At 40.7% G+C, this 13467-nt stretch overlaps 1 protein-coding gene across 1 annotated transcript in view; it reads right to left on the reverse strand.

Annotated features, from left to right (window-relative positions):
- The window catches only part of Cog4 (conserved oligomeric Golgi complex subunit 4), a 42169-nt gene that overhangs the window by 17223 nt on the left and 11479 nt on the right, over window positions 1-13467 (reverse strand). Inside the window, exon 7 of the mRNA XM_071592415.1 lies at window positions 12816-12953. Coding sequence (XP_071448516.1) covers window positions 12816-12953 — 138 coding nt within the window. The remainder of the gene's footprint in view (window positions 1-12815; window positions 12954-13467) is intronic.

The following is a 13467-nucleotide window of genomic DNA, read 5'->3' on the forward strand; positions in this document are numbered from 1 at the left end:
TGGATGAAGTTCATGGCACATCTGCTCCTGAGGATGCCCTTTGACCAAAAAAACTTATGAAAATCTTGCAAGAGTTAAGGCTTTATCGGACAGGGATCACAGATTAAGTGTTTGCATGGTTTCTGATGAACTTGGTATCCCTAAAAACTGGTGACCGAAAACATGGGCACGAGAAAGGTGTGTGTGAAGTTGGCACTACGAGTGCTCTCAGATGAACAAAAGGAAACTCACACGCAAATCTGTCAAGAGCTTTTCGACCATTTGAGTGAGCATCTGAATTTTTCAACACAATGTCCCACCGGACTTCTCCCTCTTCCTCCACATCAAATCCATACTGAAAGGACGCCACCACAGCTCGGAGGAAGCATTACAACAGACCATGACAAGGGAGTTTAGAAGCATTCCAGGCATCACCTTCCACAAGGCATACGAGGCGTGGAAAACCCACTGGCAGCAGTGTGTGGATGCATAAGGGTACTACTTTGAAGGCTTTTGAGTGAATGTATCAATTCTGACAGTATATTTTTTTAAATCTACTACTTTTGGGATAGATGTATTGATCGGCGGTGGAATGTTGAAGACAAGACAAGAAGAAAATGAGGAAGGGGCAGGGATAAGGATGTTGGACAGAATGAAGGGAGGAAGGAAGTAAACTGAGGGGCTTGTTTTAGTGTTGAATGTTAGATTGTGTCATTCAAATGCTTATTATGAGATGCCAGGAAATTGTCACCATACTATTTGGTAGTTTGTATCCATCAAAAACCTACCTTAACTGGTAGATTAACAATAATAATATTTCTCAATACTCATACGAGTAGATATAGAATGTGGTTCCCAATACACCTTGTATTGATTACCCTGCCACCTGGTGGTAAAAAAGTAGAACTAAAAACCAAATGAATGTCGAAACACGCAACGCAACGAACAAATGAAACACCATAACATGTCATGTTTTGCGGAATAAGGGATAGACAAAGAGTGCTAAAGGGCATATGGACGGAAATGGACGGTGGGAAGGGAGCTTTTACTCTCTCAGTGACTTTCAACACTGGTGAAAAATCAAGAGTGAACTATGGCGTGTGCTCAGAAGAACGCGATAGACTATTGGGAACATTTACGTTCATAATGAAAGTTGTTGAGTTGCCTGAAATTGTGCTGTTTTAAAATTTCATGTGACATATACCAGATAGATATAATAAATGTGATGAGATTATGAATAAGTAAACAGGTTTTTTGTATTACATTTATTTTTCATTATTCAATACATTAATAAAAAACAACATATTTATCTCCGATAACAGAAGTAAAATTCAAAGGGTCGCCAAACATGCTGGTGGTGCTGGTTTCATTCGCTGAGCAGGGCTGTCATCTTCATCCTGGCTTTATATTTCAAGATCTTCCCTGCCTCAGTTCTTGAAACTTCTTTGGCAACAGCAGCAGACCCATTACAATTTAATATTAATTCACAAAAGATTCCTCACATAGATCGAAGGGGGTTGTGGTGTATCCGCTGCTGGAGAGGGAAGAGCAGGCTGCCGGTGATGATATGATGCCATCCATACCTCTCTTGTGACGACTGCATTGCAACGGCTTCGTCAGTGCTACCCGCAAGAGACTCTGACATGGCTTTTGAGGTTGCCTGGACATGTCCAGGGGTTGCTCCTCCAACTGGATATGGCTGGAGGGTATGGAATGTTGACAAACTTGCGGCGGGAGAGGAGTGATGGTGATCCTCACCGCAAAGGAACCTCTGCACATCCTGCAAGTGGATTGCTCACAGCATGCTTTGCACAAACATTCTTTATCTCCCTTACTTTGATCTCTTTCCCAACAGAGCAGGTCCTGCAGAGAAGGAGCCCTTGGTCTGGTACACTTCAATATCCAGACACGTGAACTCCATGATGTGGAATTTCTATTTCTCTTTCTTTCTCTTTCCGCTAAGCCGTATTTATAAGGAGAATGGGCAAGAGAGTCACGCTGCAGAGCGATGCTCGGGACTAAATAGGGAACTAGGCATGTGAGAACTATGCTGCTATCACCAGAATGGACCATATGTTATAGCAGCTGTTCAATCGCATTTCCGCAAGCACATATGAGTGCTCCATATGACATGTATATTAGTATCAGTTGTCCATGCATGGGCACATACGCTGTTCCCACAAGGCAATGCATATGTTAGCAATAGCGGTCCACACATGGATGCCTTAATACCATGCCGTTCCCACCGGAGCACAACATATGGTATGCATATTAGCACCAGTTGTCCAGCAACAGCTGTCTGCGCATGGATGCCTTAATACCATGCCGTTCCCACTGGAGCATAACATATGGTATGACAATTAGCAACAGTTGTTTGATGCCCCACAGCATTAATACCACGCCATTCTCACCAGAGTGTGTCATATGGTATCCTGCAAAATGAGGAATCGAGTGTTAAAGAAGAGGGATGAGGGATACTGCATATATATAGCCAAGCATGCATAACACATTTACACACCAGTCAGAAAGCAGTCGATCTGAGAGACGCAGATGGGACCACTGAGATTCACAGGAGCAGTTTGACCACAGCGATCTGCAGGAGACAAGTTTGACCGCAACTCTCATCACATCAATTCTGTATAAATATTCCCTTTCAATTAAATATAATCATTAGGTATTCTATTCATACTCATTCATTTTTCTTTTCTTAAAGATGGACTCAGTTAAATCATTTATGCTGCATCAGCAGACGGAGGCCAAGACTGAACAGGGATGATTTGAAGGATGATGCGGAGTACGAGGTGGAAAAATTGGAGCAGAATACCACCAAATACAGAGCCGTGTTACTGGCCACCATTTTGTATGAGGGCTTAAAAAGAAAGATTTACTTGCCAAAATATTTTTGCTTGTCTGCAGAAGACATGAAAAGGTTTATCATCTTTCATTTTCTTATCCCATGCAACAGCCTGGGATGAGAAAATGAAAGTTAAAAAAAAGTATTGAAAATAAAATAAATACATGTAATATGAATATTCTATTATTTCATTAACCCTACAGTTAAAGAATAAGCAATAAGAATGGTAGCATTTCCTCATCTCCTTGGGCTTGGGATGGACTTCAGTGTTATCGTCATCCAGAATTCCTTTTTTACCAGATGATGTTGGACTTTCTCTTGGGCAATCTATATCTGCAATTAATTTCTCAGGCTCCTCTAGCATTTTCACCTTTTCATGAAATGCAATTTCATTTCACATTCATTTTTCCAACTACTCTCATTGGGCATTTTCATTTAAATGCAGGAAGCTAAACCTTAACCCATTCAATGAAATGTTGGAACATTCAACAAGAACACAACTCTCATGTGGCTCTAACTGAGTCTAAGGAGCTGGCTGCATCCTTTACCATATAAGCACAGTGATAGTCTCACGAGCATCAGCCGAGAATGCAACTGCAGCTGATCAAGAGGAAGTCTTCATCCTCTGACCATATTAGTTCCCCTGCTCTGCTCATCCCTGAAACTGACCAAGAACAAGTGTGCAGATTGGTTGGTTGTTGGAGTCGACTACACTGCATGGTAATTTCCTTTTCAGGTAAAACTGCAAGACTCAACCCGGCACAGTGGTATAACCTAAAAAACTACGCCGCTTCCATTACAGACTATTTTGAAATCTCCATCATTCCTCCGTTCATGGATTTATCCATCCATTTTGTTAAATATTTTGGTAAACCTCGTGTAAATTTGGGAAGTATTAACACTTGCGGTGCTCTTACAGCTGAAGATTGGAAAGCATTAGTAGAGTCTTTTGAAGCATTTGACTTGGCTCTTGATGTAGCCATTCAATTGAGTGATTTGGTAATTAGTCATTTGAGCAATATTTCTCATGCCTTGAAAGTTGCGGGCATCGAGAAGGCGAGCATCACTTTTGGAGATAAACAATACGTCCTGAGAGTGAGATTTCCAGTGGGATAAAATGTATCACCATTCTAGAGTTTACCCACTAGGGCCAGTCGTAATCAATGCATTGATATTGGACTTTCAAACTTTAGTGTGGAAAAATGGTGTGATGAATGAATTCAGTCAGAGAACTAGCCATTGAGGATCTCGAACATAACCGGCGTGAGTCGTGGGTGTTTCAGATACCTCATGACTATGTTATGAACTGTGAAAATACGTGGGTGCCAGAGCATCACCATGGGATACCTCCCGATGTGGGAAAAATACCATACAATGCACTGCATAAAATTCTTGAAGAAAACACGTTGACCTATAGTACCTCTTCGTAAAATGTATTGAAAAATCTAAATTCCTCTCTAATGCTTTAGATCGTGATGTGTTCGAAATTGGAAACCTATTTAATGTACCCTCTCTAAGGTATCTTAAACCATTGGGAGGCAAGTGCTCATTAGCATGTCATCAGACAGATAACAACACATGTGCAGTAAAAAATTATTCAAGATTGAAAAGATGGATTTGTAGCAATATTTCTAGGAACAGATTGTCGTTAAAATTAGAAGCTGAAGAAAAAGAAGAAAATGTACGCTTCTTTTAAATTGTATGTTATTCAATATATTTGTACTTAGTATGCTACAATATATTGTGAAATGTATCATTAAATCCTTGTTTGTTGCATTTACTTTTACCCTCTAAATCAATAAAAAGAACAATTTCTTAATTACTTTCTTTATTAAAAAATCTTTAAATATTGATCTTGAAATCACTTAAAGTCCTGCTCTCATTTCCAATGTTGGTGGCGTTGTCTTTCTCCACATCTTCTTCTTCAGTTGACTCGGTGGTGGAAAATGATTCAATATCTTTAGATGCCACAGGTCCACAAAAATGTAATGTAGTCATTACAGCATACTACGCCTTGTTTGGAATAATTTTCGAACATCTTTTGCATTCGTGAGCAGGCCTCCAATCCACGGGGACTTGACAGGAACACACGTGGCAAAAGGTAATTTCCAGATAGATCGCAATATTTTTCAGTCTTGTGTATGATACACTGACGTGAAAGGTGCGTTTAACATTTGAAAACATTCGATGCAATGTCTTCGATACTCTTGCACGGCATTCTGTACTTTTTCTTTTGGAATCTACTGTGCACTATGTGGCATACCTCACGCAGGAGTATAGTGGTTGCTCCGTTGGATACATCTCAGAACAAGTGTGTGTGATGGCAAAGGAGCAACAGGGATGCTTTATATGTCCATTGTGCTCTCAGATAACATCTGACAGAGCACACCATATGGTAAGCAAATTAGCACCAGTTGTCCACATGTGGGCGCACACACTGTTCCTACGAAGGTGCGTCATATGGTATGCAAATGCTTAACACAGCTGAATGGTAACATCTGGTTGAAAATAAGCACCCGAGCTATGTGTGAGAACCATGCTCTCCACAGCTGAATGGTAATATCTGGTTAAGAAAAGTGCCAGCCATTAAATAGTGGGAATCAAAAGGAAGATAAAGAGCTTAGTTTACTCCTCACTGTCCTGTGTTATGGAGACTTCCAGACTACTGTTTCCATTCTTAATTCCCGTGAAATTGGAAAGAGATACTCTTGGAAGAATAAGGCCATCAAAGCTCTGTTCCTAGAGCATAAGGAATTGAGCATAAGGAAAGGTAGTGACATTTGGTGTCCCCGCGAACTTTGTGTGCAGATTATCTGCAACGAGTGCATCTTTATTCAACATTCTCATCATTGCAGTTGGCCTGAAGTTGTGAGCCGCCCGAATTGTAAGGAGTTCATCACCAGCAAAGGCTATTGAGTGGATTTCCTTGTTCCCTGAGTGACTTTCACAAGTTTTAAAAGAATTAATATCCATCAACAAAGTCCCTAGAGAGCTTTTACGCAATAGACTTCTTCAATTTTTATTTAATGATGGACCTCATGCGTACTGAAATGAATAAACAGATTTTGAAATTTAATGACATTTCTTTCATTTATATGCCTCTGAAATTTTGCGCAAAAAATTGTGACGTTAGGTTGACACAGACATGTGCACGCTTTTCATGCCATCCTGTTACAAGAGAAAGGAAAAGCCATTCCTGAAACACACCATCTTGGATTTTCTAAAAGCCATCCTCTTATCAAGATGAGCCCCACCCCACCCGGCCCCGCGACTTCACGCATTGTGTACTTCTTTTGTTACTCCCCGCATTGCATGTTTCAATTGTTTGCCTGCATGCTTCTTTTGTCACTCCCCGTGTGCCATCCACCATGCGCCACTATTTTCCCGCCACCACTTCCTGCATTGCATGTTTCATTTGTTCACCACATTGCATGCCTCTTTTGTTCCAGCATTCATTTGTTTTAGTTACGCTTTTTACCACCAGCATGCCCCTTCACGCATTGCGTGCTTCTTAAGTTGCTCCCCATATCTGCCACCGCCACTCCTGGCATTGTGTGCCTCTTTTGTTTCGACATTCATATGTTTTTTCAGTTTTCACCACTTTTTTACCACCAGGTGGCAGGGTTATCAATACAAGGTGTCTTGGGAACCGCATTCTATATCTACTCATACATAAACATAATTTTTTTCTCTTGAAGTTGTCCATATCTTGTGCTGAATATGTGATTTTTTTAAATTAACACTATTAGTTTTGTGATTTTCGAGAATAAGGGGGAGAAACAGAGGATAGAGAATGCAAAACACAATAATTGATCTATTCCTGAAGTAAGAGCTGTGCTGGTGTCGTAGGCTAAGTCAGTGAACATTGCAAATGATGGAAGGTAGGCGGACTGTATATTACTTCTGATATAAAGATCATATCTCCTAAACACAAAATATGGGCAGAAACATGTGGACAAGAGAGAAGAAGGGTTTCTTCCATGGCGAATGTCGTATGAGGTGATTAGCAGAACGGAGGATTATCAAGTATAAAGCTTTGACACAAGGCACTCATTATTTTACATGATGATTTGAAAATTTTGACACTCTACTTTTGTAAATCTGAGCTGAATCTCGAGTTACTTTGATAATTGAAATATAATGGTAATGTAAATGCATATGTCATGTCATATGTAAGTATTGCATCACCAAGTTATTGAAAGTGATGCACCATATTATATAACTGGTGCACTCTCATGGTAATACCATGGAAGGGACAGAAACTGAAAAATTAAATTCCTTGAGTTCCACTGTTTTTTCCACATTTTCCTCAGTTTTGATATCCTCACTCAGATGTTACAATACATGTTTACTTTGTCAATTGGAGTGCTGCCCACTGTGCTTATGTGCGGCCAATGGTTAGTGTACTAGACAAATCAACTGTTTGGTTATCTCTCTTATATTGATTGTCTATCCTAAAAATAAGAATAATAATCCTGGGAAAAAAATGTATTCCAGATCAAATTATAATTGACTAAAATTCTTCCAAATATCAACCTTGTGCACTGACATACCATTGATGCCAGTGCCTCTGCCAGCCACAGTACGTTTCCTGGAAGGCATTGACGGGAACCTCATCAAGACACCTCATGCCATGATCACTTTAACGTTATCTAGCATTCCAAAATGGTTGCCTTTCAAGCTCCTTTTTATTCTGGGAAATATTAACAAGTCTGGCAGTGCCAAATAAGGGTGTAGGATGGCTGGGGCAGCGTTGCCCATCTTGTGCTTGGCCAGGTACACTCAGTAATTCACGAGGAAGGCAGTGTGGGATGGCATGCTGTTGCCGTGGTACTGCCTCCATTTGGTAAAGATCTCCTTCCTGCTGACAAATTGCACTCTTTTCTGCAGCCTTTTGAGGACTTCCACATTAAACTTACTCTTCACTGTCTTGCCCTGAGGCACAAACTCTGCATTGATATGCCTTTTGAGTTTAAAAAGACGATGAGAAAAAGACAATGCAGAAAATATGCAATTCCGTCCAGGAATATATCAACAGATTTTTTTCTCACAAATTGAGTGACAGCTGGGATTTCATCTCACCACAATAGACCTTATTACTTTTCTGAAACCCAGCAACAGTCCTATCCATAGCATAAATTTTGGCATGCCAAAATGCATTCAAGCAAAGGGAATATTTTTGAACAGGATGATTATTTTTGTTTATTTCTATTTTGCCCTGAGATGTAGCTAATTCACAAAATGCATCTTCGGTTGAATGAATATACATTCCTCAATGAACGAAAATTGGTTAAGGACCCTCTGGACTAACAGATAGCAGAGTCTGCAAGAAATTTTTGCATGTACTCTCTATTCTAGCACTCAAAAGAGTTGGGGAGTCCTTAGCCAAGCAGCCACATGAGAGTTGCGTTTTGGTTGAATGTTCCAACATTTCATTGAATGGATTAAGGTTTAGCTTCCTGCATTTAAATGAAAATACCCAATGAGAGTAGTTGGAAAAATGAATGTGAAATGAAATTGCATTTCATGAAAAGGTGAAAATGCTAGAGGAGCCTGATCATGAAGATTTCTGTGCTCCTGTTAAAAGGTTAATATGAAAGGGTTCACCCGAAGGAAAAATGTAAAATGTTAAGCATACCAAAGTTCTGAAAATAGAACAAATGTAAAAGTGTCATACTCCAAAAAGAAAGTAGCAATTAAATAATCCAAACGTGAAATAAGAGTCCAATTAACCACTCTGGCAGTCCAAGAAAAAGCCACAAAGATACTGGTTAAGAGAATTCTACTAGGGATACAACCTTAATAGTTTGATGAAGAGGCTTCTAGAGAGCATATTATTTCAAGTGAGTTCCTCAATAATGAAATTAATTGCAGATATGGATTGCCTAAGAGAAGTAGTCCAACAACATCTGGTGAAATAGGAATTCTGGATGAGGATAACACTGCAGTCCATCCCAAGCCCAAGGAGATGAGTAAATGCCAACACAGACTAGAGTGAAAAATCATGTGATTCATGCTAAAAAATCTTCATCCTTCACATAACTTTCACAGTAGCATAATGTAATATACTTATTCTTGGAAACAACCATGAACTCCTGCCAATCAAATTCACCCCTACAGTCATAGCAGCGACCAAGTTATATTCATTACTAGAATTTGAACACTGATGACGGCGAGCCCTCTCTTTGTCTTTTTTAGCCCATATGCTGGCTATCATTTCCAAGATGACAAATGGGAATGGGGAGGGGACATTATCCATCTTAATTTACATAAAGAATACTGGAGCAAGGATAAAGTTAGGCTAATTTCTTCTTCCATAATGTTGCCCACGAAACGTAACCTCGAATTTTCCAGACATACACAGAGTGATTTGCCAAAGATCCTTATAAAATTTAACCTCCAAGGTTGACAAAGGATGCCTATTCCTCTAATACTTCAAACATTATTAAACTATGTTCTGTAAATTGGCATACGTTATCAATGCCCAATAACCTGATAACTTCCACAAAGTAACAAGCAAAGCATTGGGCATATGTAGATAGGAAAATGGTAAAAAGTACAAAAATGCTTGGATGAATTAAAAAAATGAAACTCATTGATTGTTTGAGTACTCAACAATAGCAAGTAGCATACTGCTACCCAATGAATTATACATGCATGTAGGGTGCAGGAAGCAAAACAATGCCATCCACATGACAATACTCAGCAGTGTTAGCCATATTCTTTGAACTAAGAATAATGTAGACATCAAATGTGTTGGACATCACTAAATAATATTGATGGCATGTAGTCCACAGCAGAGACTAATTAAAAAACCACAATTTTCATAGGGTGGATGGTTCCTTCCCATCAAAATACTTGGCTTATGTGAATTTTTATTTATTTTCCTGAGATTTTCTTGACTTCGGCAGAATATTTAAATTTCCTGAGATAGGTCTGAATTCCCAGTTCATTTACCACTCTAGATATGAGCTACACTTGCATCCTCCGGGTAACCCATGTAGCTATTTCCCAAGAAACTGCGGGAGTTGCCGCCACAGTAACTTTTAATGGAGTCATCCGCTAATGTGTATTTCAATGCAACAATTTCAGAGTAAAAATCATTCGCCTTGACTAAGATTCGAACCCAGATCCCTCAATATCAGGTCGAGGGCTTCAGCCAGTTAAGTTATCGAGGCGTCCTCTTAAACTCGGCAATTTTGGGCCTTTTAAAGGAACAAGATGTTGTGACGACATACCATACATACAATGTCACAGGCATTCGTAGTCATGTGCGATGTGCCACTGTCCATGAGGTTAAAGCCAACTTTATACAATTATGCCGTTTATACCTTGACAAATTTCCAAAGAAACTGCGGGAGATGCCGCAACAGTAACTTTTAACGGAGTTATCCGCTCATGTGCATTTAAATGCAACAATTTCAGAGTGTAAAAATCATTTGCCTTGACTGGGATTCGAACCCAGATCCCTCAATGTTGACCAAGTACATGAGACAAGTACCAGTTTGGCTCTGAGCAAGAAAGAGAAACAATTTCCTTGAACCGAGCTGCATCTCATAATTCCTAATCTGCCGCAGACAGGAGTGGAGATAGATGCTCCATTCAAGGGATGAAGCCAAATTGCTCAGGTTGTAGCTACACTCATCATCTCTTTATAAACAAGGCCAAATATTGACGGTGTGTGAATATTTGAAATGTTGGACTGAATTACATAATTCTTTTATTTGGCAAATATTTCAAACCAAATAAATGTTACAAAAACTTCAATTAGAATTTACAAGGGTAGTTTGAAAAGTTCTTGGAACAGAATAGAAATAAATGACTTACCTCAGGGAAGCTTTTACAATTTTCATTGTCTTTTCCCTGCACACTAATGCACTTGGTCCAACAATGTTCCAATATCTTGATCTCATCTCAAAAATTAGATTCTTTCAGGCCTGCAAAATATCATCTTACTTTGGCTGTTAGTTCTTTGTTCAAAGAGAATCTCTGTCCACTGAGAAAAATTTTGAGCTTGGGGAAGAGATTGAAATCTGATGGAACCAAATCAAGCAAATAAGGTGGGTGTGGCAACAATTCGTATCTTAGATCACATATTTTTGCCATGGCAATTACATGTATGTGGGCGTGCATTGTCTTGATGAAAGAAGACTTTCTTCCTTGCCAACCGTTGCCTTTTACTCATGTATCTTCTGCTGCAGTTGGTCCAGGACGTTAGCGTAATACAGTCCAGTAATTGTTTGACCAATGGAAAGAATCTCAGCAGAATCCCTTTTGCACCCCAGAAAACTGAATGCATCACCTTTCCGGCTGACTACATTGCCTTTGCTTTCTTTGGTGGTGGTGAATCAACACATTTCCACTGCTTTGACTGCTGTTCTGCCTCTGAGGTATAGTATTGAACCCAAGAGCTGCAGTCATGAAGCAGCACAGAAAATCTTGTTGGTTGCTCTTAAAACGGGTCAAACATTGTTTGGAAAATTCCATTATGATGAGTTAGTGATCCTGCATCGAGTCACGGCACCCATCTAGCAGATAATTTTCTAATATTCAATTCCACTGTTAAATTGTGATATTCCTGCTCAAATGACATCCCTACAACTTCAGCAATTTCTTGCACTTTCAGTGGGCTATCCTCCATGACCATTTTATGCACTTTGAAATGATTTCTGGGGTAGTGGCAGAATTTGGCCAACCACTATATGGGTCATCATTTAAGCTGTCCCAACCAAACTTAAAATCATTTGTCCACTTGGCAACAGTTGAACATGAAGGAGCAGAGTCCCTCAGAGCATTCTGAAAGTCAGCATTAGAGCAGTTTCTTGCAAGGGCTCTTGCGTAGCCCTTACACTGCACCTTTCCAGCCTCCAAGGCTACTAAGGCGGGAAGAATTCTTCTGCGTTGTCAGTCGTTTGATTTATTCCCGCTCAGAGCAGCCTTGGCTTCTTCTTTGCCGGAAGGGTGTCTTGCTCGTCTTGGGATGCTATGGGGCGCTTGTAGCGGTCCCATGGCCAGACACTTATGTCGCCAACCCGGCGAATTACTTTTACTTCCGCTTCTGCCGCTTTTCTGAAGAATTTTCCAGATATTCTAGGCAGAAGGACGTCCAGGGTTTCCAGCTTTCCGTCCTCGTGCATCTCGGAAACGCGGACGTAACGACCGCGTGCCATGATGTCACAAAGAGCAGAATTCTGCACCACCTGAATTTGAGCGAGACTCGTTCGCGACACTCCTGACCATACCGGAGCAGCGTACGTGATGACAGGCAGCACGCACGCTTGGTACAGTCTACGCTTTGTGTCGATACTCAGGACCGGTGGGCGGATAATCGGCCGGAGCCGACTAAGCGCCGCGAATGCCTTTCTGCGTACACGAAGCGCTTGGGTGTTCCAAAGGAGTTTCCGGTCCATCAGCACTCCGAGGTAGGTAACTTCGGATTCCCACGGTAAGGCGACTCCATTCACAGTTAGGTTCACTCCTGGCGGCCGACCATTTCCCGGATGGAAGATGATCGCCTTCGCCACAGCGCTCTGCAGTCTTCGCACCGCGGTCACCTTCTGCCAGGAGCAGCACAGGAGGGCCGTATCGTCGGCATAGAGAGACAGGATCTCGAGGTTCAATTTCCTATGCTTTCATATCTTTCTTTACAAAGTATTTAATCACTGCTTCAATCTCAATTTTCTCCAACTTCACAAATCACTACATGGGAACAACAACAGAGATCTCTGCTCTGAGCTCTGGGAAGAGGTCTGCATCTCATTACGTGTCTACTCATGAAGGATTCCCTATTACTATGTGAGGAAACTCGTTGCACTAGTGTTGAAATCTGGTGGTGATTCCGAGAACCTTTCAAACTACCCTTGTACATGGTGGCCCATTTTTTCTATCACTCTTTGTTTGCTGCTTTGTCTACTTGAATAGGTTGCAATTCGTTGGTGATGAAAAAGTGAAAGAGGGATTTGATTGGGGAGGGAGCACTCACCATGACTCTCCTGCGTATGAATCGAATGTAGAGGCCGGCCCTGGCGTGCATGATTGCCATCTCCCCCAGCAGCACGTCCAGTTCCCTCGGGTCTGGTCTGGACTGCTGCGGTACAGAAGACCCCAACCCACCATCGCCCTTGGGGGACAAAGAGGGAAGCGCAGGGGTTAGGATGTACCAAAATGTGCATTGTACGTGAAGGTCAAGCAGAATCCAAAACAAGGGCCCACAAAACCTAATCCCACAATCAACACATAAACAGAGCATGGCACAATGATCATGGATAGCCATTGATCCTTTGTCAATATTCAATTTAAAGGATAAAGACATGACATTTTAATGTAATACACAAAATGGGCACGGGGAAAATTCAAAATTGCATTTTACAACTGGCTAAGCAAAATTTTTTTAACTAGAAAGCACTTTAATCCAATGGGTGACACAATAAAACAATGACCAAAGGATGTGTGCCAGAGTAATGAATTTTTATTAAGAGCTAATCATAAGGCAATTTACCTTAAAGAACAGTAAGAATGGGACAGGATTTTTGAATAAAGGTAAAACAGGGAATAATAAAGATAATTTAAGGACATGCTGGCTATAATTACAGATGAAACAATTTCAGCTTGTAAATATCATTTGCCTTGACCGG

Source organism: Hetaerina americana, unplaced genomic scaffold (genome assembly GCF_022747635.1).
Source record: "Hetaerina americana unplaced genomic scaffold, ioHetAmer1.1.p SCAF_5, whole genome shotgun sequence".
NCBI classification, from domain to species: Eukaryota; Metazoa; Arthropoda; class Insecta; order Odonata; family Calopterygidae; genus Hetaerina; species Hetaerina americana.